The sequence below is a fragment of the Loxodonta africana genome, chromosome 26 (genome assembly GCF_030014295.1).
Source record: "Loxodonta africana isolate mLoxAfr1 chromosome 26, mLoxAfr1.hap2, whole genome shotgun sequence".
Classification (NCBI taxonomy): Eukaryota; Metazoa; Chordata; class Mammalia; order Proboscidea; family Elephantidae; genus Loxodonta; species Loxodonta africana.
In genome coordinates, this window is record NC_087367.1 from 35,421,789 (window position 1) to 35,448,644 (window position 26,856).

Below are 26,856 nucleotides of genomic sequence, written 5' to 3' on the forward strand. Positions count from 1 at the left end.
CCTTGGCTGGTTCAGTTGAAAATGGGCTTCAGCTGTATGCCCTGCTGTTTTATGCTAATGAGAGCATGCGGTGTTGAATCAGCCCACACAGTTCTGGGGAATTCTGCAAGTCCATGGACCCCTTATGTCAGTGGCTGGGTGAAGGGGCAGGGTCTCCCAACCAGCCCTGTGTTTCCAGCTTAGAGGGCACGGTTTTTTTTTTTTTTTTAAGCTGCTAGGCTGGTGTTGGCACGGAGAGCCCTGAGTTCCTGATTTCCAGATGTGGCAGTTGTTGAGTACTACTGCACTGGTGTCAGAGCAGAGTGGGGTGGGGGTGGGAGAGGGGAAGGAAGCAATACTCCACTGGAAAACTCTTGAGAGGGGCAGGGGTTATTTTGCCGCCACGCGTGGTATGTTAGAAGCTTGCATGTAACTTTCGCAGGTCTGATGTTGTTCCTACCTGTTTCTGGAGGTGTGCACAGATTCTCTGCTGCTTGGCTACACTCAATGTCTTTGAATGTAGCTGCTTGCCTCAGCCCACGTGTGCTGTGCATACTCAGCTAGCAGGGCACTGGCAATCTCATGATCGGTACTTCTCTGCTTCTTTTGAATTGCTTCTCCTTCCTCCTGCTGCTCAGTCCAATACTTCAGGTTTGTCTTTCATGATTAAGGTTCCTAGATTGTCATATATAATTGATTCACTTGCTTTCTTGGTCTTTGTTGTAAGAGGGACGACAGGAAGCATCTGACCAATCTGCCATCTTGGCCCTGCCCCCAGAGTAAAACATTTTAAATAACAATTTTGTATTAAAATTAGGTGGTATAGTCTGTGAAAAATAGTTTGGGGGTTCCTCAAAAAAATTCAACCTGGAATTAACATATGACCCAGCAATTCAATTCCTAGGTATATACCCAAAAGTACTGAAAGCAGGAACACAAACCAATACTTGTACACCAATATTCACTGCAACACTATTCACAATAGCCAAAAGGTGGAAACAACCTGTCTATCAACAGATGAATGGATAAGCAAAATGTAATACACACATACAATGGAATATTACTCAGCCATTAAGAGAAATGAAGTCCTGATATATGCTTGTAAAAATGGCATGGTGGCATCAGACCTCCTCTAATTTCACAAAGGAGGGGAGAATCAAGATCAACAGCATCAGCCCAGAGCTGATTGCTATGAGGCAGAGGTCAGACATACCTCCATCCTCCAGCATTTTTGCCAACTCTGAAACCAGCCATCCCTCCCATGGCATGTTCTACTTCTCTGCTGGGTTTGCTAATTCATTGCAAAGGCCACAAAGAACTCACAGACCATACTCAGTTATGGGGTTTATTAGGGATGTAACACATTACAGTTCAGGATCAGAAACAACTGAGAATATAATTGTTTCGTCAGGACATTTCTCAGCTGTGCACACAGGCAGGTCTCTCTCTTTCAGCTCTTGGTCCTTTGGGCCCTTGGCCCCTCAGCCATTTGGCCAGGCACTTGCCCTACTTGAGCAAGTCTTACAAAGCTCCTTAGCTCTGCCAATAAGTACCCAGAAGCACCCCACTCCACCAGTGAGCATTGGCCCTAAGATGCTCAGCTGTCTCACTCCATAGGTTGGTGAGCCTAGCACCATCAAATGCCCAGAGGCACCCCACTGTGCCAGCAAGACTTCTGGCACAAGGCATTCAGGTCTCTCATTCCTTGGATTGGCACACCAGTTGTAACCGTCTCACTCCGTGGGCCAGGGATCCCATTGTACCATCTTGTGCCAGTCTCTTGGTTCTTCTGTAGCCCTTTCTCTGCTGCTGTTTCTCCAGTGTTAGAGTTCTTTCTGTCCTCTGGGTCTAGGAGTTTCTTAGTGCAGTAACCCCAGGTCCAAAGGACACACTCTGCTCCTGGCTTTTGTTTCTTGATGGTAGTGAGGCCCCCTCCTTCTCACCTCTCGGATGGCTCATTTTAAGCCTAGTGGGGTGTCAAAACTGAGTAATTCCCTTGTGGGTTCCATCTACCTTATCTGCATGGTACTACCCCTGCAAGTGTTCCCTGCACCTTATTTGCATTGTTAGCAAGCTGTCCAATCCCCTTGGATTGGAAACAAGCACCTTATTTGCATAATTCTACCCAATCATTTTGTGGGAGTCACAAGACCATGAATGGCTAGAAAGGCCATATTAATTCACTATACTGCAATGTTACAACATGGGTTAATCTTGAAAACATCATGCTGAGTAAAGCAAGTCAGTCACAAAAGGACAAATGCTGTATGGTATCACCTACGTGAAATATCTAGGATAGGCGAATGTATAAAGACCAAAATTTATTAGTGGTTATCAGGGGAGGGAGGGAGGGAGGGAGAAAAGAGGATTCATTGCTTAGGGGACACTGAGTTTCTGTTAATGGTGATGGAAAAAAATGGAAACAGAGAGTGGTGATGGTTGTATAACTTGATGAACATAATTAGTGTCACTGAATTGTATAGGTAAAAAGTGCTGAAATGGTAAATGTTTTGTTATATATAATTTTACCACAAATTAGGTGGCATAAGCATCAATTTTTATTTTACTTTGTCTGAGTTTGCCTTTAAGAAGAGAAACAGTTTCAACAAAAAGTAACCTGGAATGGCTCTGGGCATCTTAACATTAAAAGATACCAAAGTAATGTATTGCGTGCAATGTATCATATGCACTTAATAATCCATGATAAACAATTCTTTCATAAGGATGAGCACAAAGCTGGTTCCTATGAGGCAGAGGTTAAAGATGTCCCAAATGTTCATCTTTTCCAAGCTGCTGTACTATTCCATCATCTCAAACATCAACTACTCCCTCTCCCCTCAGCACTTCCCCCCCTTCTTTGAGTTTTCTAATTCGCTGCAGCATCTCACAGAACTGAGAACTCACAAACAGTATAAAGGAAACAGCTCACATGGTTTTGGTTGTGGAGGCTGGCAAGCCCTAAATTGTAGCTAATGAACCCAAAGCAGCAGTTCAGACCATAGGCTGCTAGTCCAGAAGGCTGTGGAAGCTGGTGATTCAAGTCACACAATATGCAGCCAGCTCAAGAGCCTGTAGAGGCCAGCAAATCCCAGAACTGGTAGGTCATTACAGCAGGCCTCTGGGGGAGATCAACTGATCATGAACCAGATACAGGATCCAGATGCAGAGAGAGAGCCTTACCAGGACACACACACATATCTTAGATACAGGACACACCTCAGGAAAGGGCGTAACTTTAGTAAGAGTGGAGCTTGAATCATGCCCTCCTGCAAGGCTGCAACCTGAGATACACCTTATACCAGTCCTGCCTCCTCAACATGTAAAGCTCAGGATCCACAACATATAAAATGGAAGACAACCACACAATACCGGGAATCATGGCCAGCTGAGTCGACATATAACCTCAGCAATTACAGGTTCCATACTGACTCGACGGCACTGGGTTTTTTGGGTTTATACCTTATTTACATAGTCCCACTCAATCATTATGCCAGGAATGACAACTTAAAAGGAATGGCGTTGCATTCATTGTCAAGAAGAACATTTCAAGATCTATCCTGAAGTACAATGCTGTCAGTGACAGGATAATATCCATACGCCTACAAGGAAGACCAGTTAATACAACAATTATTCAAATTTACACACCAACCACTAAGGCCAAAAATAAAGAAATTGAAGATTTTTACCAACTTCTGCAGTCTGAAATTGATCAAACATGCAATCAGGAAGCATTGATAATTACTGATGATTGGAATGTGAAAGTTAGAAACAAAGGAGAAGGATCGATAGTTAGAAAACACAGCCCTTGGTGACAGAACCAATGCTGGAGACCACATGATAGAGGTGACGGAAATGGTGCTGGTGATCACATGATAGAATTCTGCAAGACCAAAGATGTCTTCATTCCAAATACCTTTTTTCACCAACATAAACAACAACTATACACCTGGACCTCACCTGAGGGAATACACAGGAATCAAATCGACTACACCCGTGTAAAGAGACGATCGGAAAGCTCAATATCATCAGTCAGAACAAGGCCAGGGGCTGACTGTGGAACAGACCATCAATTGCTCATATGCAAGTTCAACTTGAAACTGAAGAAAATTAGAGCAAGTCTATGAGAACCAAAGTATGACTGTCTTAGTGATCTAGTGCTGGTATAAAAGAAATACCACAAGTGGATAGCTTCAACAAACAGAAGTTTATTCTCTCACAGTCTAGGAGGCTAGGAGTCCAAATTCAGGGCATCAGCTCCAGGAGAAGGCTTTCTCTGTCAGCTCTGGAGGAAGGTCCCTGTCATCAATCTTCCCCTGGACTAGGAGCTTCTCTGTGCAGTGATCCTGGGTCCAAAGTACACGCCCCACTCCTGGTGCTTCTTTCTTGGTGGTATGAAGTCCCCCTGTCTGTCTGCTTACTTCTCTCTTTTATATCTCAAAAGAGATTGGCTCAAGGCACAATCCAACCTTGTAGATTGAGTCCTGCCTCATTAACATAACTGCCACCTACCCCTCCTCATTAACATCATAGAGGTAGGATTTACAACACATAGGAAGATCATATCAGATGACAAATGGTGGACAATCACACAATACTGGGACTCATGGCCTAGCCAAATTGATACACACAATTCAATCCATGACATTCTACCCTTTGGCCCCCCCAAATTCATGTCCTTGCCATATGTAAAACATATTCACCCCGTCATACCATAGCAAAAGTCTTGAATCAACTCCAAGTCCAAAATCCAAAAATTCCTCTTCATCTGTGAAATCTATAATTCAAGTTATCTGCTTCCAAAGTACAATGGTAGAGCAGGCGCAAGCTAGACATTTCCATTACAAATGGGAGAAACTAGAGGGAAAGAACGCATAACAGGAACCAAGCAAGTCAGCAGGACACATTAGCCCTAAAAGCTTTGAAAATAATCCTCTGTTCTCTGAGGCCATTCACACAATAGCCCTGCCCTCCAGACTCCAGGTATTGGCCACACTCTCCAGATTCTAAGTGGAGGCCCATCGGTTCTGGGCTTCAGCTCCACCGTCCAGGCCCACTGGGATAGCAACTGTGCTTTCTCAGCTTTAAGTGCACCATTCCCCTTGGCCATTTGAGTGGCAATTTCACCCTTAGAAACACCAGAGGCAATGGCTCCACCCTTTGAAGCCCCAGAGGTCGTGGCCATACCTTTTGAGACTGAGGCACCTTGGCTTTCTGTGTTCCTTGTCTCTTCAGCTTCCTGGTTACTTGGCCTCTCAGCTCCTCGGGCCTAACGCTTGCATCTGCCCTGCTAGGGCAAGTGTTCCAAAGCTCTGTAGCTTCACCAATAAGTGCCTGGAGGCACTCCCCTCTGCCAGAAAACTTTGGCTGGAAGGCACTCAGCTCTCTTGCTCTGTGGGTTGGCAAGCCTAGCTCCACCGATAAATGCCAAGAGTCACTCCACTCCGCTAGTAAGCCTCCTGCCCAAATGCACTCAGCTCTCTTGCTTTGTGGGTCAGCTCTAGCACCGTCTCACACTGGTCTCCTGGTTCTGCTGCTGCTGGCCCTCTGCTGCTGACAGTTCTCTGCTGCTATGTCTTCCCCCGTTTTAACAGTTTTCCTCATTTCCTTCTGAGTCTTCTATCCATTTATGGTTTCAAAACTACTTCCACATTTTAGGTATCTGTTAGAGCAGCGCCCCACTGCAGGTACCAAATTCTTAGTTACCTAGTGCTGCCATAACAGAAATACCACAAGTGGACAGCTTCAACAAACAGAAGTTTATTCTTTCATAGTCTAGGAGGCTTGAAGTCCAAATTCAGGGTGTCAGCTCCAGGGGAAGACTTTCTCTGTTGGCTCTGGAGAAAGGTCCTTGTCATCAATCTTCCCCTGGACTAAGAGCTTCTCTGTGTGGGGATCCCGGCTTCAATGGACACACTATACTCTCAGTGCTTCTTTCTTGTGGGTATGAGGTCCCCTGTCTCTCTGCTCACTCTTCTCTTTTATATAGCAAAAGAGATTGGCTCAAGACACAATCCAATCTTGTAGATTGAGTCCTGCCTCATTAACATAACTTCCACCTATCCTTCCTCATTAGCAATATAGAGGTAGGATTTACCTATCTCATAGTAAAATCACATTGGATGACAAAATGGTGGACAATCACACAATACCGGGAATCATGGCCTATCCAAACTGACACACGTATTTTTGGGGAACACAATTCAATCTAAGACAATGACCTTGCGTACATCCTGCCTGAATTTAGAGGCCACCTCAAGAATTGATTTGACGCATTGAACACTAATGACCGAAGACCAGGCAAACTGTACAAGGACATCATACATAAAGAAAGCAAGAAGTCATTAAAAAGACAGAAAAGAAGGAAAAGACTAAAATGGATGTCAGAAGAGACTCTGAAACTTGCTTTTAAATGTTGAGTAGCTAAAGCAAAAGGAAGAAATGATGAAGTAAAAGAGTTGAACGGAAAATTTCAAAGGGCGGCTTGAGAAGATGATTATAATGAAATGTGCAAACGCCTGGAGTTAGAAAACCAAAAGGGAAGAACATGCTTGTCATTTCTGAAGCTGAAAGAACTGAAGAAAAAAATCAAGACTCAAGTTGCAATAGTGAAGGATTCTACAGGGAAAATATTAAATGACGCAGGAAGCATCAAAAGAAGATGGAAGGAATACACAGAGTCACTACATCAAAAAGAATTGGTTGACGTTCAACCATTTCAGGAGGTAGCATGTGATCAGGAACTGATGGTACTGACAGAAGTCCAAGCTGCAATGAAGGCACTGGCGAAAAACAAGACTCCAGGAATTGACGGAATATCAAGTAAGGTGTTTCAACATCAGGTGCAGCACAGGAAGTGCTCACTCATGTATGCCAAAAAACTTGGAAGACAGCTACCTGATTTGAAGAGATCTATATTTATGTCTATTCCCAAAAAAAGGTGATCCAACCAAATGCAGAAATTATTGAACAATATTATTAGTATCACATGCGGGTAAAATTTTGCTGAAGATCATTCAAAAGCGGCTGCAGCAGTATACTGACAGGGAACTGCCAGAAATTCAAGCCAGATTCAGAAGAGGATGTGGAACCAGGGATATCATTTCTGACGTCATATGGATCCTGGTTGAAAGCAGAGAATACTAGAAGGATGTTTACCTGTGTTTTATTGACTATGCAAAGGTGTTCGACTGTATGAATCATAACAAATTATGGATAACATTGAGAAGAATGGGAATTCCAGAACACTTAATTGCGCTCATGAGGATCCTGTACATAGATCAAGAGGCAGACATCCAAACAGGTCAATGGGATACTGCATGGTTTAAAGTCAGGAAAGGTGTCCGTCAGGGTTGGATCCTTTCACCATAACTATTCAATCTGTACACTGAGCAAATAATCCGAGAAGCTGAACTCTGTGAAGAAGAACAGGGCATCAAGATTGGAAGAAGACTCGCTAACAACCTGTGATATGCTGATGACACAACCTTGCTTGCTGAAAGTGATGAAGACTTGAAGCACTTAGTGATGAAGGTCAAAGTCTACAGCCTTCAGTATGGATTACACCTCAACATAAAGAAAACAGAAGTCCTCACAACTGGACCAATAAGCAACATCATGATAAAGGGAGAAAAGATTGTAGTAGTCAAGGATTTCATTTTACTTGGATCCACAATCAACACCCACGGAAGCAGCAGTCAAGAAATCAAAAGACGCATTGCATTGGCCAAATCTGCTGCAAAAGACCTCTTTAAAGTGTTGAAAAGCAAAGAGGTCACCTTGAAGACTAAGGGGTACCTGACCCAAGCCATGGTGTTTTCAATTGCCTCATATGCATGTGAAAGCTGGAGAGTGAATAAGGAAGACCTATTTTTTAAGAAAAATTGACGCCTTTGAATTATGGTGTTGATGAAGAATATTGAATATACTGTGGACTGCTAAAAGAATGAACAAATTTGTCTTGGAAGAAGTACAAACAGAATGCTCCTTAGAAGCAAGGATAGTGAAACTACGTCTCACATACTTTGGACATGTTATCAGCAAGGATCAGTCCTTGGAAAAGGACATCATGCTTGGTAAAGTAGAGGGTCAGTTAAAAAGTGGAAGACCCTCAACGAGATGGAATGACTACAGTGGCTGGAACAATGGGCTCACACATAACAATGATAGCGAGGATAGCAAAGGACCGGGCAGTGTTTCATTCTGTTGTACGTAGGGTCACTATGAGTCAATGGCACCTAACAACAACAAACTCAATCACTGTGTGTGAATCTCAAAGACCATGGCTAGGGGGCCATATTAAGTAATTCATTGCACCACACATGACTTACATATAAACATAAATTTAAGTGATAATGATAATCATTTTGGATTCCAAAAAGAAAACATGAAACATAAAGTCAACACATTTAAAAGATAAAAATCATTTAGGAAATAGACTAAAATCTAAATATAACCTCTTATGACAAGTGGCAGAAAAATTCACAATTTAGGGATTGGAAATGACAAGTTTAGCCTTTTCCTTCATTTTTATTACTCTAATTTTTCTGGGATCATGTCTGTACGATAAAAATGTAAGAACACACTGTATTCATATCTTTAAATAGCCCATTTGGATATGTTACTTGACGTAACAAAATAATAAAAATTCTGAGATAGGGATGGTGGGAAGGGTGCTTGGGCCTGGGGTTTGGGTGTGGAGACAAGGAAGGTATAGGTGGAGAAGTTGCCTTCCTATATTAACCACCAAAAGGTACTTTCTTGGAAGGTTATTAACCCAATCTGGAACGTATATTTCTAGGTCTTTACCCATTTAAACTCAATGTGTTTCTCTGCAAACACATTTGTGTGTGTGTGTGTGTGTGTGTGTGTGCGCGTGTATGCATGCGTGTTGCTGGGTCATGTTATTTCTCTGATTGCTTTTTCTTCTTGCAAATTACCTAAAAAAGAAGGGAAACAACAACAAAGGTAGATCATTATTGTGATAATGAAGCAGTTAGGAGTGTATAAAATGAGTTTCACATCCGTTTAAATGACTTTACAAAGCAATTTCAACCATCTTACCTCATTTAATCCTCCCTGTGAAGAACTGTTATCCTACTTTCATACATGGAAAAACCTCAGAAGTGAATTTGCTTAATTCTACAAAACTGACAAGTGAACGAAACAGGTTTCAATATTCTTCTGATCACAAAGGAAGTATTTCTCCATTACATACATTATTTTATACCTAAATCGATATTGCCTGTCTAATAAGTTGATGTTTTATCAATGGAATCTGCATTGAATCTGTAAAAGGTAGTTCAAGCACAGTTGTTTTATTATTCTAGGTTCTAAAACCTTAATTCTAGAATCAAGAACTACTATCTCCCTAAAAACCTAAGGGAGACAGAAAGTCTAGAGAGTAGTACTTTGGTGCAAGTGCTTACACTCCCTATAAATTCACTTCTTTTCAAGAAATATTTACCAAATGTGAGAGGCAAAGAAATAAAATAATGAATATAACAAAGTCTTTGCCTTCAAAAAAAAATCTAACTTTCTTTAATTATAAATAAAATATAAGACAGTTTGAGGTAGGTACCATAATAGGAAAAAACAGTTCTGAACAAAGTTTGGTACCACAAGTCCAAAAAAGACCTAACTGTTCTTCTCATTGTTTTCTTTAACTTACTCCTGTCTAGACAGTACAAGTAGCTATGAGTCAGAATCAACTTGATGGCAACAGGTTTGGTTTGGTTTTAGATAGTAAAAAATGTCCTGGTGGCATAGTAGTTAAGCAGTTGGCTGCTAATCAAAAGGTTGGTGGTTCGAACCCACTAGCGCTCCATGGAAGAAGGATGTGGCAGTCTGCTTCCACAAAGATTACAGCCTTGGAAACCCTGTGGGGCAGTTCTACTCTCTCATATAGGGTTGCTATGAGTTGGAATCGAACTCAATGGCAATAGGTTTGGTTTTGGTTTAGCCATACAAATTATTGCAAATGTCTCCCAAAATAGTGGCTACCCATGACCATCCTTTTTAGAATATTTAATTTTAGAATTTAGTCTTAGAAGAAGGATCCGTAATTGGAAAATATGTTTTGGTGACAGAATTGATGCTGGAGATTGCATGATAGAATTTTAGAAGACCTACAACCTACTCATTTCCAATACCTTTCTTTAATAATATAAATGGTGACTATACACACGGATCTTACCAGATGGAATACCCAAAATGAAACCAAACCCACTGCCGTTGAGTCGATTCCGACTCATAGCGACCCTACAGGACAGAGTAGAACCGCCCCATAGAGTTTCCAAGGAGTGCCTGGCAGATTCGAACTGCTGACCTTTTGGTTAGCAGCCATAGCACTTAACCACTACACCACCAGGGTTTCCAGATGGAATACACAGGGATCAAATTGACTACATCTGTGGAAAGAGACAATGGAGAAGCTCAATATCATCGGTCACAATAAGGCCAGGGGCCAAATGTGGAATAGACCATCAATTGCTCATATGCAAGTTCAAGTTGAAGCTGAAGAAAATTACAGCAAGTCCATGAGAGGCTGACCTTCAGTATATCCCACCTGAATTTAGAGACCACAAGAATAGATTCAGTATATCCTACATGAATTTAGGGACTATATCAAGAATAGATTTGATGCAATGAACACTTATGATCAAAGACCAGACAAGTTGTGGGATGACATCAAAGACATCATATGTGAAAAAAGCAAAAGGTCATGAAAAAGACAGGAAAGAAAAAAAAAACAAAATGGATGTCAGAAAGGACTCTGAAACTTGCTCTTGAACTTAGAGTAGCTAAAGTGAATGGAAGAAATGATGAAGTAAAAGAGCTGAACAAAAGATTTCAAAGGGCAGCTTGAGAGGACAAAGTAAAGTATTATAATGAAATGCACAAAGACCTGGAGTTAGAAAATAAAAAGGGAAGAACGTGCTTGGCATTTCTCAATCTGAGAGAACTAAAGTAGAGGATCAGCAAAAAAAGGAAGACCCTCAATGAGATGGATTGACACAGTGGCTGCAACATTGACTCACACATAGCAACGATTCTGACGACGGTGCAGGACTGGGTGGTGTTTCTTTCCGTTGTACATACAGTCGCCATGGGTCAGAACCAACTGGAGGGCACCTTAACAACAATGGCATACTTCAGTATCTGCAATCAACTTTATACTTATTACTTTCTTAATGCACTTTTAATTTCTTTTGCCCATCTCTCTGCTGACAGTACATGGCTTGCTCTCTGAATAAACTTCAGTGAAGCTTTTGCAGTGATGCTCTTCTCTAGATTCAGGGAAACCTGGTTAATCAAAAGTTAATTGTTCTGTGTTGTCCTTTGCAGAAAACATTTTATATATATATATTTTTGCATTAGTGGTGTCCGTGTAAATATTAATATCCAATTTTGACAATGAACTCATTTATTGTGTACCTGCGAAGTATCAGGCATTTCAGGTGCCTGAGACGCTCATAGTCTAGCTTCTTACTTTGCTAAAACTGTCAGTACTAAGGAAACCCTGGTGGCGTAGAGATTAAGAGCTACAGCTGCTAACCAAAAGGGTGGCAGTTGGAATCCACCAGGCACTCCCTGGAAACTCTATGGGGCAGTTCTACTCTGTCCTATAGGGTCGCTATAAGTCAGAATCAACTCGATGGCAATGGATTTGTTTTTTTTCTTTTGGTCAGTACCAAGGAAATGTTGATTAGCAGCTTTCAGTTACTTCCTGGAATTTGGAAATACTTACGGAGTGGCTGTGACGTATTGGGAGCCCTGGTGGTGCAGTGGTTAAGAGCTCGGCTGCTAACCAAAAGGTCGGCAGTTGTAATTCACCAGCTGGTCCTTGCAAATGCCATGGTGCAGTTCTACCCTGTCCTGTAGGGTCCTTATGAGTTGGAACTGACTGACAGTAACAGGTTTGGAAACCCTGGTGGCGTAGTGGTTAAGTGCTACAGCTGCTAACCAGAGGGTTGGGATTTCGAATCCGCCAGGCGCTCCTTGGAAACTCTATGGGGCAGTTCTACTCTGTCCTATAGGGTTGCTATGATTTGGAATTAACTCCACGGCACCGGTAACTGGGTTTGGTGTTTTTTTTAATGATGTAATGGGAAATGTACGGATATACGATATATGAAAATGTACATAACTATTATAAGTGTTGCCAATTGTTCTCCAGTTGTACTTGCTGAAAGCATTTCATCTTAATTTGAAGTACTAGTCAATTTATTCATCTGTACATGTACATCCACCTATCTTTTCGTCAGTCTTACATGAAAAATCATCAAAGTGCCATATGTGCAGCATGTGGTGTACATCACCAATCACAACACTAATAATCAAATATACATTATAAAACTTTAAAAAATATACCCACAATTTGACCTCCTAAACAAATTTATATTTTAAAACTTTATCCATGCAGTTTTTAGAGTAGCAAAATAAAGTTATGTTCTACCATTTCTAAAAGTTAGTTACGTTATATTTCCGTGTTTCTAGTTTTTAATTTTAATGACATATTTATCACATTGATGTGTCATAATTTATTTTCCAAATAATTGATATGAAGTTTTCAAATTACAAAGTGTAGCTACAAATGGTTTTTAGAGTGAAAGGATGAACTTCAGTGAGTGTATCACTTACATTTAAATTAAAATAAATGGAATTTATTCAATTAAACAATTCCAAACTGCGAATTCTGTTATTTCCAAATTTTATGAAGGAGACAAATTACCCTTTGTGTCCCAGTGTTTTTCCTCATATGCTGAAAGAGTGCTGATTCCCGTTGGAAGGATTATTAAGTTTTAAAGTGGCCACAGTTGGGAGATACAGTTGCATTTTACTGTTCTTTAAAAAAAAAAAGTAAGATAATATTAACATAGCACATTTGCAAATTTAAGGGCTTGAACAAAAACTATGATGGCGAAGACTGGAGAAACCCTCCCCCCCGCCTCGCCCTTCAACCCAGTAATGAAGTCTCTCCTGAAGTTCACCATTCAGCCAAAGATTAGACAGGAAACTATAACGATACTAAAGGGTCACACCAGGCCACAGGCAAGGACTAGAAGACAGGAGGGAACAGGAAAGCTGTTAACAGGGAACCTAAGGCTGAGAAGGGAGAGCACTGACACGTTGTGGAGTTGGTAACCAATGTCACAAAACATTACGTGTACTGATTAATGAGAAGCTAGTTCGTTCTGTAAAGCTTCATCTAAAGTACAATAATAAAAAAGTTATATAAAAATTTACTATAAAACCCCCAAATACGGCTTCTCCCCCTACTGCTGACTTTAAAGTGAAAACACTGACATTCTTCCGTGAATTGTTTAGCCTCGGCCTGCGATTTTCTGGTAAAAACCACCGGGCGAATAATCGGTTTCCGTTCCACGAGGGAGAGCTTCAGCGGAAGGTTTCGCGCAACACTAAAGGTGGCCTGGTCGAACCCTGCAGCTGGGCTGCTCGCGGGTGTGCAGCTGGGGTTGTGCTAGCCCTGAGTCGGTAGGATGAGGAACCAGTCCATTTCGCAGTCTCCGGTGTCCATGGTTAGAATACTCTGAAGACCGCAGAAAATGACAGAATCTCTGGACCCCCAACGGTCTTTCTCCGACTAGGCCAGCCGGGGAGCTCTGCGCACGCGCGACAGTTGTGCGACTTCCGTCACTTACGGCTGGAGCGGTTCGTGCTCAGGAGTTGGTGGCGCGGTGCAGGGCTCTTAAGAACGAACGGCTCAGGCGCGGGTAATCAGCTGCCTTTCTTCCTTTGCTTACCAATTCCAGATACCTGGAACTACCGCAGAGCTTCCGGACCTGATGCGGGCATCCCACCCTGCTCCTATTGCTCCCTTGCCCAGGTGGGGGTGAGGGGCGGGGTCGGGGGCTGGGCTGGACTCCATCCCGGAGTCTTCGTGTTGAAATCTCCCTTTTAACTCACGCCTTTTCTTGTTTTCCAATACTGGTTTCTCGGGACTTTGGCTTGCAGGGTCCGCCATGGAGCCAGAGCAGATGGTGGAAGGACAGACGCAGGTACCAGGAGGCCCTGGGTTCTGGGTAGCAGTGTGCGGGGTTCAGCAAGGAAGGGGGCTGATGTCTCTCTGACCCGTGTTTTGTTCTCTAGGTTGCAGAAAATCCTCACTCAGAGTACGGTCTCACCGACAACGTCGAGGTAACTAGCTTAGTTCCTATGCCGCATCTACGTCTCTTAAGAGCTGGAGAAAACTTGGGATCCTTTTTTACTAGGTTTGCTTTGCACAAGGAAAACATTATTATGATCTGAATAGTATCAAATTATCGGTAGCTTGTTTTACTAGCAATACTAATATTTAATGGTGTACAGACGTATAAATTAGTTTTGAGCCAAGAATTGAACTTTTGAAGTGATTATGAGAAACACGCGTTACTGAGAGATTGTCAGGATCGTTTTGCTTGGTGGCTATTAATGCATCTGTTGGGATATTGCTATGTAAAAACTGAGCGTATTGAAGTTAAGAAACCCATTTGGTCCTTGTAGTGTGCCGGTGATGTCAACAACATTTAATCTTTATTTCGTTGCAGAGTTTAGTAGTAGGTGCTGTTGGAAGCTGTAACACACATAGTAGACACTGTTTTTGCCTTACATGTTTCAGTCTGAGGGAGTACATGAGAAAAACATACAGAAGAAAGTATACTTTTTATAGAGGTTTCTCATGTAAGTCCTTCTAAAAATAGAAGGTATTTTGTAAATAAATGAGTGAATGCTGGAACAAATGAATTAACCAGAGTTGTGTAGAGTTAGGAAAGTAACAGTTTCCTGGAAGAAAAAAATTTGTGTCTTTTATTTAAAAAAAAAAAAAGACATTAAAAGTTTGAATAAATGAGGGCAGAACATTTCCAAGCAGAGTAAAAATATGTACTAATAGCTGCTAACATTTGTTCAGCTCTTACTGTGTGCCAGCTACAGTCCTAAGTAATTTGCCTGGATTTTAGCCCTGTGCAACTTACAGAAGTAACTTGTCTAAGGTCACCAGGCAATAAGTGGGGAGGTGTATTTTCAATCTAGACAGGTTGACTTATTTGAGGTAGGATTAAGTAGTATTGTTGATCTTGACTGACTCCTAGAGTTCCCTGGAATGAGTACACTGCCTGTAAAATTGCTAGGGGTATTTATTGGTTTGCTATCAGTATTAAGAGAATCTGTCTCTTCATAATGCAGTTTTTAATTGAAGTCATATGCAGAATCAGGTGAATATACTGTACGTCGTTTTTTTTTTAGGCATCAGAGCAATCTTTTTTTAAATGGTGCCTGTTTATGAATGCAGAGCTGTGATAACCCAGAGCAGTGATACCCAAATGTTGTTTCCCAAACTCTCGGACCAATTTCCACTGGTCCATGGTAAAATGAGAAAACATAGGACGGTGGAGTAAGATTTTGGTAATGGCAAACAAATTTTTTTTTTTGTCATTCAGTGATGGGCCTCCTATTACTTTATAGTTTTAAAATGACTTTATAAACTAATGGTGGTAGTAAAATAGTAATTATGTTTTTGATTTGTTTTTAAGTTTTTACTTGGCAAAATAAAAAGTTAACAATTTTTTGTTAGTCCCTTCATTTGTCATATTTTATTTTTTTTAATTTTTATTGTGCTTTAAGTGAAAGTTTACAAGTCAGTCTCTCACACAAAAACTTATATACACCTTGCTACATACTCCCAGTTGCTCTCGCCTTAGTGAGACAGCCCGCTCCCTCCCTCCACTCTCTCCTTTCATGTCCATTTCGCCAGCTTCGAAACCCTCCAGGGAGGAGATGCCAACATAGTCTCAAGTGTCCACCTGATCCAAGAAACTTATTCCTCACCAGCATCTCTCTCCAACCCATTGTCCAGTCCAATCCCTGTCTGAAGAGTTGGCTTTGGGAATGGGTCCTGTCCTGGGCCAACAGAAGGCCTGGGGGCCGTGACCACTGGGGTCCTTCTAGTCTCAGTCAGACCATTAAGTCTGATCTTTTTACTAGAATTTGGGGTCTGTATCCCACTGTTCTCCTGCTCCCTCAGGGGTTCTCTGTTATGTTCCCTGTCAAGGCAGTCATCCGTTGTAGCTAGGCACCATCTAGTTCTTCTGGTCTCAGGCTGATGTAGTCTCTGGTTTATTTGGCCTTTCCTGTCTCCTGGGCTCATAATTACCTTGTGTCTTTGGTGTTTTTCATTTACCTTTGATCCAGGTGGGTTGAAACCAATTGATGCGTCTTAGATGGCCGCTTGCTTGCGTTTAAGTATTTGTCACATTCTTAATTTACTTGTTTGTATAGCTGAAAGTCTGGGAACCACTGCTCTGCAGTGATTGCTACTACTGCTTTTTTCCCCCCCATTCTTTTTTTTTTTTTGATGACGCATTTTATTTTTATTGGTTTATTTGTTCTAAGTTTTTTTTTTTTTAAGTGGTGCTTTGGGGTTTATAATATACGTCTGTAACTTATCACAATTTAACTTCAAGTAATAATATCTTTTCATGTGTAGTATACAAACGTTACAACAATATTCTTTCATTTTTCCCTCCTAGCCTTTTGTACTATTGTTAGCATATATTTTACTTCAATGTATATTTTAAATCCCACAATTCATAGTTTTTATTTTTTCTTTAAGCAGCCATTTATCTTAGTTTTTAATTGCAGTGAAAATATACACAATAAAACATTCACATATTCAGTTTTTACATGTGTAATTCAGTGATGTTGATTATACTCTTCATGTTGCACAACCCCATCCCTATCTTTTTCCTAATTGTTCTTCTACCATTAACATAAACTTAGTGCTCCCGAAGCAAGAACTCCTTCTTTCTCCCCTCCTTTCCGCTGTTAGTAACCACTAGTAAGCTTTGGTATCTGTGTATTTTGCCTATTTCATATACATGAGATCGTACAGTATTTGTCCTTTTGTAACTGACTTATTTCACTTAGCATAATGTTTTCAAGGTTTGTCCATGTTGTGGTATGTATCAGGACTTCTTTTCTCTTTATGGCTGAGTAATAGTTCATTGCGTGTATATACCACATCTGTTGTTGGGCACTGTTGGCTACTGTGAAAAGTGCTGCAGTGAACTTAGCTGTACAGGCTCTTGTTTGTGTTCTGTAGTTATCCTTAAAAGAGATTTAAACAATAAGAAAAAGTATTGCTTATCTAACCATATATTTACATTTCTGGGGCTCTTCATTCTTTTATGTAGATCCAGATTTCCATCTGGTATCATTTTCCTTCTGCCTGAAGGACTTGCTTTAACATTTCTTGTAATACAGGTCTGCTGGTGATGAATTCTTTCAGCTTTTGATTGTCTGAAAAAGTCATTATTTTGCTTTTGTTTTTTGAAAGTTAGTTTTTCTGAGTGTAGCTGTTGCTTCTAACTGACGTTTCTGATGAGAAGTCTGATATCATTCTTATTTTTGCTTCTGTATACGTATGCGTTTTGGTGCTTTTGAGATTTTCTTTCCATCACAAGTTCTAAGTAATTTGATTATGGTGTGTTTTGGTGTAGTTTTTTTTGAATTTTTTTGTGCTTGGGATTCATTGAGCTTCTTGGACCTGTGAGTTTGAAGATTTTATCAAATTTGGAAAAATTTCAGTCATTATTTCTTCAAATATTTTGTAGATTAATTTCCTCATGCTTTCCTTTATATTCTTGAACATTTGTTGTTGTTGTTAGGGGCCATCGACTCTTAGCAACCCTTTGTATGAGAGAACGAAACACTGTCCAATCCTGTGCCATCCACACAATCATCGTTATACTTCTTATCTTCCAGCACTGTATCAAACAGCGCTATTCATAAGGTTTTCACTGGCTAAATCTTTTCACAAGTAGACCGCTGGGTTCTTCTTCCTAGGTTGTCTTAGTCTAGAAGCTTAGCTGAAATCTGTCCACCATGGGTGACCCTGCTAGTATTTGAATACCGGTGACATGACCTCCAGCATCACAGCAACACACAAACCCCCACAGTACGACAAACTAACAGACACATGGGGGATGAACATATTGAATGTATTTATAATAACTGTCTTAATGGCCGTGTCTTTTCTACCATCTGTATCATTTCTGGGTCTGTTTCTGTGGATTCATTTTTCTTATCATTAAGGCTAGTATTTTCCTGCTTCTTTGCCTGCCAGGTGATTTTTTATTGGATCCTGAGCATTTTCCACTCATGAGTGATGGGAATAGGCACTGTATTCCCAGCCTTATGTGAGCTCCAGGAATTGTTCTGCCTGCTCCTTTAAGGTATTTTTTTCCCCCATGACCATGGGTGGTTGCCTCACACACGTGCACTGATACACTGGAAGGCAATCTCACTAATCTCTATTTGTGCAACTCTCTCCTACCCATGCAGCTTTCCTTTCTGGCCCACTATCCTGCAAATTCTGTGAGGTGATTCTGACTCATAGTGATTCTATATGACCGAGTAGAACTGCTCCATAGGGTTTCTTAGGAGTGGCTGGTAGATTTGAACTGCCGACCTTTTGGTTAGCAGCCAAGCTCTTAACCATTGTGACACCAGGGCTCCTACTTGTCTTAATCTCCCTGTATTCTCATCTGTTTCAGCTCAGGAAGACTGCTGGACATGCTTGGTCTCTCTCCCTGTGCCATGTCCTATAATTCTGCAGCAATATGCTGGGGCAGTCAATCACAGAACTCACTTCATCTTTTCTCTTTTAGAGATCACTGTATGGCACAGTTTCTTATCAGTTTGTTCTTTTTTGTTTGTGGTAGTTTGGATACTTTTAGATTAATTTAGGATTTTGACTTAACTAAAATTAAGCCTTGCATTTGGCTCATAGTAGGTATGAAGTAAATGTTTGAATGAAGCAAGTAAGAGAATTTGGTTAAGGAGTTTGTTATAAATATTATAGGACCTATAGGAGTTGCTTAGTATTGCTGTTTCTTATTGGAGGCATTGGAATGTCATGTAACTGACTACTTTATTGTATAAAAATACTATGACAGGAAATTAAAAAATAAATTCTGGGATTTTGGAGTTTGTCTCCTTTAAGATGAAGTTCTGAGCATGTTGGATTTTGACTTATGAATCTAGGAGAAAACACATTCAAAATTATATGACAGCTTTCAGACATATTAAGCTGTTATCTTTTCTGCAGTGGAAAGCTGAATTTTATAGTCTCGATTAGAATTTCAGAAATGAGAATGTCGTATGGATACTATTTGTTAAAATTTATTGATGTACAATTACTTTCTCAATCCAGGACCAAATAAATAGCTATTTTCTACATTAAGTAGATTTTATAGAAAAGTTATTATCTAAGTTCTAGAATTAGATTGAAAAATCATGGGCATAACTAGAAAATTTGCCTGGCATATTTTTGGGAATTATCTTTGGAAACTATGATATGTGTATTAAAGATACGCAATGTAAGTTTTTTTTCTCTTTTTGCAAAATAAAATTATTCTAGGAAAATGTATTTTTCTCCCTTGACTTTTATATACAATTTGAGTATGATTGAAGCAAAAGCTCCTTTAAGTGAAAGCACTCTTAAGAATACTGTTTTGTCTTTTATATTGGCACTCCTTCCTGAATTTCTAAAATGATAGATTCCCAAAGGAAGGCAAAAATTGTGAATGAAGTAGTTTTTGATGCTATGGTTGTCAGATAAATCTATGTGAAATGCCTCACATTTCTGGGTAGTTAGCAGTAGAAGGTATAAGTCATTTTACTAGACTTTATTAATTCAAATATCACATTAATGATTTCATGTTAATTTTCCCATTTTTTGTCATTATTTACTCAATATTTTTATTTAAATCTATTAATCTTAAAATCATGGATTCATTTACTTCAAAAAGAAGCATAAATGGAAAACTATTCTCATTGTGAGAAATAGAGAATAACCACAAAGATAAAAACAATACAAAACAACGGTAAATTTTAGCTAGATTCTAATGCCAGGGAGGTGCTGAGCCTGAAGCCTGCTGTTTTTGCTAAGAAGGGAGTTTAGCAAGTGTTACAGAGGTGTTAAAGACAATGCTTTATTCTTGATGTTAAATGTAAGGAAAAAACAAGTAAGCCTAGCTTTCTCATGAAGTGATTCATTGTTACTTAATGTTATGTCCAGGTTTTGTGGAATGTGGTATAAGAAAAACAAAAGAAAAGAGGCTTATATTTACCTCTAAAATGTTAAAAGGTAAGGGAGAAAGAATGAGAGCTGGAGATAAGACCTAAAACAATGAAATATTATTGTGCCTAAGGAGAAGCTTGAAGGCAAAGTTTAAAGATGGGTCTGAATTTGTTCTTTTGGCAAAAAGGTTTGCAGTCCAGTACCAGGTTTCTAGTCATTGATTTACCTTCTCCGTGAGTGTTATTGAAACCCTGGTGGCATAGTGGTTAAGTACTACAGCTGCTAACCAAGAGGTTGGCAGTTCGAATCTGCCAGGTGCTCCTTAGAAACTCTACGGGGCAGTTCTACTCTGTACTATAGGGTCGCTATGAGTCAGAATCAACTTGACCTCAGTGGGTTTGGTTTTTTTTTTGGTTTGGTGAGTGTTATATTTCTGTTAGTATTTAATTGCTTATTTTATTGTGTATTGGTCCATTAATTTTTATTTAGTACTCAAAATAATCTAGTTACTTGGGATATTCATGCATTGTTTTTGAATTCATTAGAGGATAGTAGAAAATGAGAAGATTAATGCAGAAAAGTCATCAAAACAGAAGGTGGATCTCCAGTCTTTGCCAACTCGTGCCTACCTGGATCAGACAGTTGTACCTATCTTGTTACAGGGACTTGCTGTGCTTGCAAAGGAGAGGTAAGATAATCGTATCTGCAAGTAGAGTTACCATAGAAAGCAAAATAATTTCAGAAATCATTAGTTATGTATGTTAGTTTTTACTATATAAACAATTTGTGGATATTAATTTTTTTTTTTTTTTTTTGAAGAAATCAGCCGTAATCTCACAACTCAGATATTTTCATTTTTTCCTACTACTTTTAAGGCATAAGCAGATTTGTAAAGATTTGCGGTCGTGGCATACACGTAATTTTGTATCTCTCTTTATTTAATATTATAATAAAACTCTTCTCATATTTCTCCATCGTCTTTGTGATTATGATTTAAATTATAATACCATTTTTCCATTGTTGAACATTTTAAGTCCAATTTTCTTTGTTATTGTAGGGCACCAGGCAGTTTATTTTCATTCTTCTAACTTTGCCTTTCTTATGATAAATTACTTTCTTTTGATAAATTCCTCAGAATTAGCTTATTAGTTTAAAGGACATGGCTATATTTATGGTGTTTGACATATAATGTCACATTTCTGCCCAAAAGTTTGTCCTTAAAATTCTCCCAGTGTTACCATAGCCTCAGTGGCATTGAGTGTTGTAAACCTTTTTGCCAAGTTGTTTTAATTTACATATCTTTATTATCAAGGTTACAGTTATTTCTCTTTTCTCTACATATTTTTCGCTAAGTTCTTTTTGTGCAAGTAAATCCAACAAGAAAATTTTTTTGTAAATTAGGTAATCGACATTTATCAGGTACATATCATGTTCTATTCAAAGGATAATAATGAACATTTTAGTAAACACAAATTGGTAAAGAACTTATTGATGGAAATATGTCTCATCTTACAGTAAGAGTTACTGAATCAGAATATATTTGTTTATGTAAAAATTACATCAGTAAACAATCAATATATATTTATTTTTGATTGTTATATTTATAAAATAGGATTTATTTATGTCTGCCAGGTATATCTTGGCTGTACTACTGACAGTTAATATATGGGCATCTTTTGTCCTCCTGATTTCTTTTTATTTACTTCCTCTAAAGAAGGTTAATGTATTAGGAATAGGAAATATTAAAATAGTAAATATTACCTTAAATGCTGAAAGAAAAAAATTTGGAGAAATTTTTGAATAACATGCTATTAGTAAATGCAGTTTCTAAGTAAAGAATCTGCAAAAATAATTTATCATGTTAACCCTAAATATTACGTGGAAAATGTCTATATGTTAGATAGCTCAAAGGACCGTTTAAAGTGATAAGGGAATGCTTTATCAGTTTTCAGTGTACCTTTTCATAGTAGAGTCTAAAATAGATCTTTTCCCCAACTTTTTGTCTTTCGACCTGTTTTCTCAGCAAGAATAATTTATGCAAAAGAGATACGAAATAATACCTCTTAATTTTGTAAATATGTTTACCTTCTCAGGTGTTCTGTGTGGTAGCATCATTAGAATTATTGTTGGTTTGATTTATTTGAAAAAAGATAGAAGTGGCTTTTTAAAAAGGAATATAACAGCTTGTTCAAATGAATGTTGTTTCCTTTGATGAGACACTTGGGGAGTTGATCTTTGTGTGTCAGTGATGCGACAGCCATTCTCGTATATTGTTTTTTGTACTTTCGTTGAAAGAAGATATATATACAGAAAGTTACGCAAATCATGTGATGATTTTTCACAAAGTAAACATACCCTGCAACCGGTACTGATATTAAGAAACTGAACATCGCCAGCACCCAAGAAACCTCTCTGGTGACCCCTTTAATCATTATTCCTCTTAAGTAATCATCATCCCATTGTTAGTACATTTTTGAAACTTGTGTTGCAGAATTGATTTTATAACGAGGTTTAAGTCTTATAAAAATTTCAATTTCTTTGAACTATATTGCTGGCTAACTTGCATGACTGTCTCATTTACCTTAATATTTGCTACCGATGACCTTTGACTATAAAGTGAAAATTGAACTTAAAAAGATGTGTTTTAATTATGTAACGATATGCTTAAATTAACACATCTAGAATATAAATTTCTAAACTTTGGATTTCTTTTCCCTTTACAGACCACCAAACCCCATTGAATTTCTAGCATCGTATCTTTTAAAAAACAAGGCACAGTTTGAAGATCGTAACTGAGTTGTTGGGAAGAACAGAAAAATTGATTGCTACTGTAGATTCACATGATTAAGAGGCAGTTTTAATTGCCATGATTTCCCCCACTCCCTTTTTGGAAGTATAAGAACCTTCAGGACCATACAACTTAATTCTGGAGTTGCAGAAGAGAACGTATTTCCCTTATTTTGATTTAATCACCATTCTTACTTAATGAGCGTATTCTGTGCAATTTTTTTCTTAGATTGTCTTTAATTTTTGTTTTTTAAATGACTTTCAAAATAAATAGTTAAAACATCATTACTTTAGTTTTTGTTCTGTATTTTACATGATTGAATTGCTTTCGCAGATGACTTTATTGTGTCCTAGAATGCTGCAGAGTTTTGCAAGAGTGAAAATACAGCAGAGTCAAGTAAAACACGACAAGTATCTCAGCCAGTTTTTCTCTGTGTTGTCACTGGACTTCTCTGAGGGTGGGATCTGGGCATCTTCATTTTTTAACAAACATCACAGGTGACTCTAATGTGCAATAAAGTTGGAGTACTGATGTAAGCATTGCAAAGGGTATACAATATCCTCCAGTGCTATCAACTTTTACACTAACAATATAATAACTATCAGTTTTTGCAACCCTACTATGTGTCAATCATAGTACTATTATACTTACTTTCTGATACAGCAGCTCTGCAAAGAAGATATTATTATTCCCATTTTGCAGATGAGGAAGCAGACTTGGGGAGGTTAAATGACTTGCTCCACGACCATACTGCTGGTAAGTGCTTGAATGGGAATTCAAATCCAGTTCTATTGAAGTGTTGCTGGTAGCTAAGTGAGACGTACTTGTGCAGCTTGACTTTACTACTTCTCTTAGGTATAAAAAATTGCAGCCAGTTGTTTTTTTTGGGGGGGAGTGTGGGGGGAGTTTGCTACCTTTGTCGCCTCCTAAGAAATCAAGATAACTCAGTCAAGATAACTACCAGCTGAGAAAATTATCTGAAGAGAGCTACGCAGAAAAACATTCATTAGAGGAGTGGTTTTCACTGGGAGTTGTTTTGCTCTCCCCACACCCCACATTTGGTGATGTCTAGAGACGCAACTGGAGTGGGGTGGGTCCTTTTGCCGTGTAGTTGGTAGAGGCTAGAGAGGTTGCTAAACATGTTAAAAGCACACTTGACAGCTCCCTGCCCCAATAATTATCCAGCTCAAAATGTCAGTAGTGCCAAGGTTGAGAACCCCTGCATTAGAAGCATACTAAAGACTTGTCTCCAAACTAAAAATATTAATGCCTTTGTAAAGTTAGAAATTAAGAATTTAGTGCTGATGAGTTATGTCTTACAGTTCTCTTTATGTCAGTAAAAATTTACTTCAATAGGATTGACTCTTGGGGAGGTGATATTAATAGTTTTTATATTGCAGATCTATGTATTTAGTAAAAACCTGGGACTATTCGGGGAGTCCTGGTGGCATATTGGTTAAGAGCTTGGCTGTCTCATAAGTTAATCCACTCCAGTCTTTTTGGTGATATTTTAATATCTGGATAAGTACTAGTTAGGTAATCTCTTATTAATTATATAGGGAAATCCTGGTGGCGTAGTAGTTAAGAACCAGGCCTGCTAACCAAAAAGATTGGCAGTTCAGATCCACCAGATTAAAAAAAAAATGCTCCTTGGAAACTATGGGGCAGTTCTGCTCTGTCCTATAGGGTCGCTATGAGTCGAAATTGACTTGAAGGCAATGGGTTTTGTTTTTATATAGATAACACATAATACACACATACCTGGTCCCTGAAAGCCTGATTGAACTTGGGATAGAGCCGGGGCTGGTGAATTAGGCAAAAGCTCTAAGGCATTCTGATACACAGTTGTGGTTACGGACCACTTAAAGAAAAAACAACCGGTTGCCATCAAGTTGATTCTGACTCATGGCAATCCCACGTGTGTCAGAGTAGAGCAGTGCTCTACAGGATTTTCAGTTCTATGACCTTTCAGAAGCAGATTGCCAGACCTTCTGAGGCCCCTCTGGGTAGGTTTGAACCACGAACCATTATTTATAATTTTAGTTTTGGAGGTATAAGTATGTGGCAATCTACTTAGTGCTGCATTACTTCTAACATTCTATTGAGTTATTTCCGACATAGGGCTTAATTTTACTCAGTCCTGAATTTGATACTTTTTGAAGTAAGGGCTGAGAATAGGCATGTCTTTTGCTGGCAGTCCACATGCCACTTACTGAGTACATACCATGTGCCAGGCACCATGTTAAATACTTTACATGGATTGTCATTTAATCCTCACAACCATTTTTAGATGAGGAAGCTGAGATTTGGTTAATTTACAGAGGTAGCAAATTAGGGACAGGGATTTAAACCCAGCCTGCTTGTGTAGAAAACTAGTTGTCATCGAGAAGATGCTGACTCACGGCGACCCCATGTATTTCAGGGTAGAACTCTGCTCTTTAGGGTTTTCTGTCTTTTATTTATTTTTGTTGTTGAGAATATACACAGCAGAACATACACCAATTCGATAATTTCTACATGTACAATTTAGTGACATTGATTACATTCTTCGAGTTGTGCAACTGTTCTCACCCTCCTTTTTTGAATTGTTCCTCCCTTATTAACATAAACTCACTGCTGTCTAAGTTTCCTTTCTAATCTTTTGAGTTGCTTTTGTCAATTTGATCTCACCATAGGGCTTTCAATCGCTGATTTTTTGGAAGTAGATCTTCAGGCTTTTCTTACAAGGTGCCTCTGGGTGAACTTGAACCTCCAGCCTTTCAGTTAACAGCAGCCAAGCGTGTTAACCGTTTGCCCCAACCAGGAGCTCCTGCTTGTGTGGACACTCTGCTTAATGTGATATTTATTACCTCTCAAGTGTGTGGAAAATTTCAGTTTGTCCTTATGTGTGTGTAGTAGAAGCTGCCTTACATGGCTGGTAATTGAAAAAATGTGTCAAAGTAGGGAATCATAAAGAACACATTATAAACAATTTTTTTTAAGTTAAAGGACACTATATAGGTAGTAATTTTATTTGTCTTTTTGGGGTATGTTTTCCTTGATTGGAATTCTGCATTGTCATTCTTCCACCAACCACACCTATACTACATGGTCTACAAATTTCAGTTTCAGATATTTTGAAAAGTGGAGCACGATCTTAGACATTTAAGAAGTAATTTGTAGAATCCTAGGTTGTTCTTGTGATTTTTTTAATCCAGTTTTCAATCATCTTGTTTGCCTCTGATTTCAGTTATTTTTATTGTCTTTCCAAAGCATTCAACCTGTTTTTTTGTACAAACACCTTTTTCATCATGTGTTTGTGTATCATTGGTTTGTGTAATATTTAATTGAATTATATAATGGCAATACATAGTTCAATTGGTATAAATAGGTTTGAGAACACAATTGACCTTTATTACCCATATCACACTGAGAGGAGAGAGCAGTAGTATGAGAGTTTCCTAAAAAGAGTAGTCTACTAGCTTTAAGAGTTTTGCCTGTGGTGGGCATTTTTCAGTGTATTTTATGAAGGCACTTATTCCAGTAAGGTGGTTAAACGGAAATGAGTTAAGAAGGCTTCTACTGTACTTTGGTAAGTGAGATAATTTATGTGAGCTAGCGACTACAGAAACAATTTCTACCCTTTGACCACTAATTTAATGGGGAAGGTAAGATATTGTTTAGTCTACAAATATAGAAATAGAGTGAAAAGTACTATATTCAACTGAGTTCTTGAATCATGGTCAGGTGTGGGTTGGTGGGAGGACCACTAGAGTAAATCGGAAATGCAGGTAGTCCTGACTTAATGACGGGATTCTGTCCCAGACGACTTTGTCATAAGTCAGTTCTGATGTAAGTCGAATACTCCCCCCCCTTTTTTTTTCTTTAGTTTTCATTATTATTGCCTTTTACTATCAGCATACTTATAAATCCAATCTTTGGTTTTGAACATCTGTGAGTAAATATCTGAGAATAACATCAGCAAATTATGTGCTGCAACGTTGTACTTAGTAGCTACTACTAACGATAA

At 39.0% G+C, this 26,856-nt stretch overlaps 1 protein-coding gene and 1 long non-coding RNA gene across 3 annotated transcripts; one reads left to right on the plus strand and one right to left on the minus strand.

The window, feature by feature from the left end:
• Positions 1–741: 741 nt before the first annotated feature.
• Positions 742–13,654, minus strand: LOC104846436 (uncharacterized). The gene is made up of 4 exons (XR_775891.3): positions 13,285–13,654; positions 12,710–12,822; positions 11,016–11,109; positions 742–8,915 (listed from the first exon to the last, which is right to left on the minus strand). It is a non-coding gene; the product is annotated as an uncharacterized LOC104846436 (long non-coding RNA).
• On the plus strand, positions 13,511–26,856 carry DPY30 (dpy-30 histone methyltransferase complex regulatory subunit). 2 transcript variants are annotated; one of them, XM_003416062.4, is made up of 5 exons: positions 13,511–13,712; positions 13,954–13,997; positions 14,089–14,136; positions 20,605–20,747; positions 22,783–26,856. In XM_003416062.4, the coding sequence occupies exons 2-5, from the start codon at positions 13,962–13,964 to the stop codon at positions 22,853–22,855; spliced, it is 300 nt and encodes a 99-aa protein (XP_003416110.1). In that variant the 5' UTR covers positions 13,511–13,712; positions 13,954–13,961; the 3' UTR covers positions 22,856–26,856. The 2 variants fall into 2 exon arrangements, with proteins under 2 accessions (XP_003416110.1, XP_023411015.1); XM_023555247.2 differs by lacking the exon at positions 13,511–13,712 and adding an exon at positions 13,728–13,825.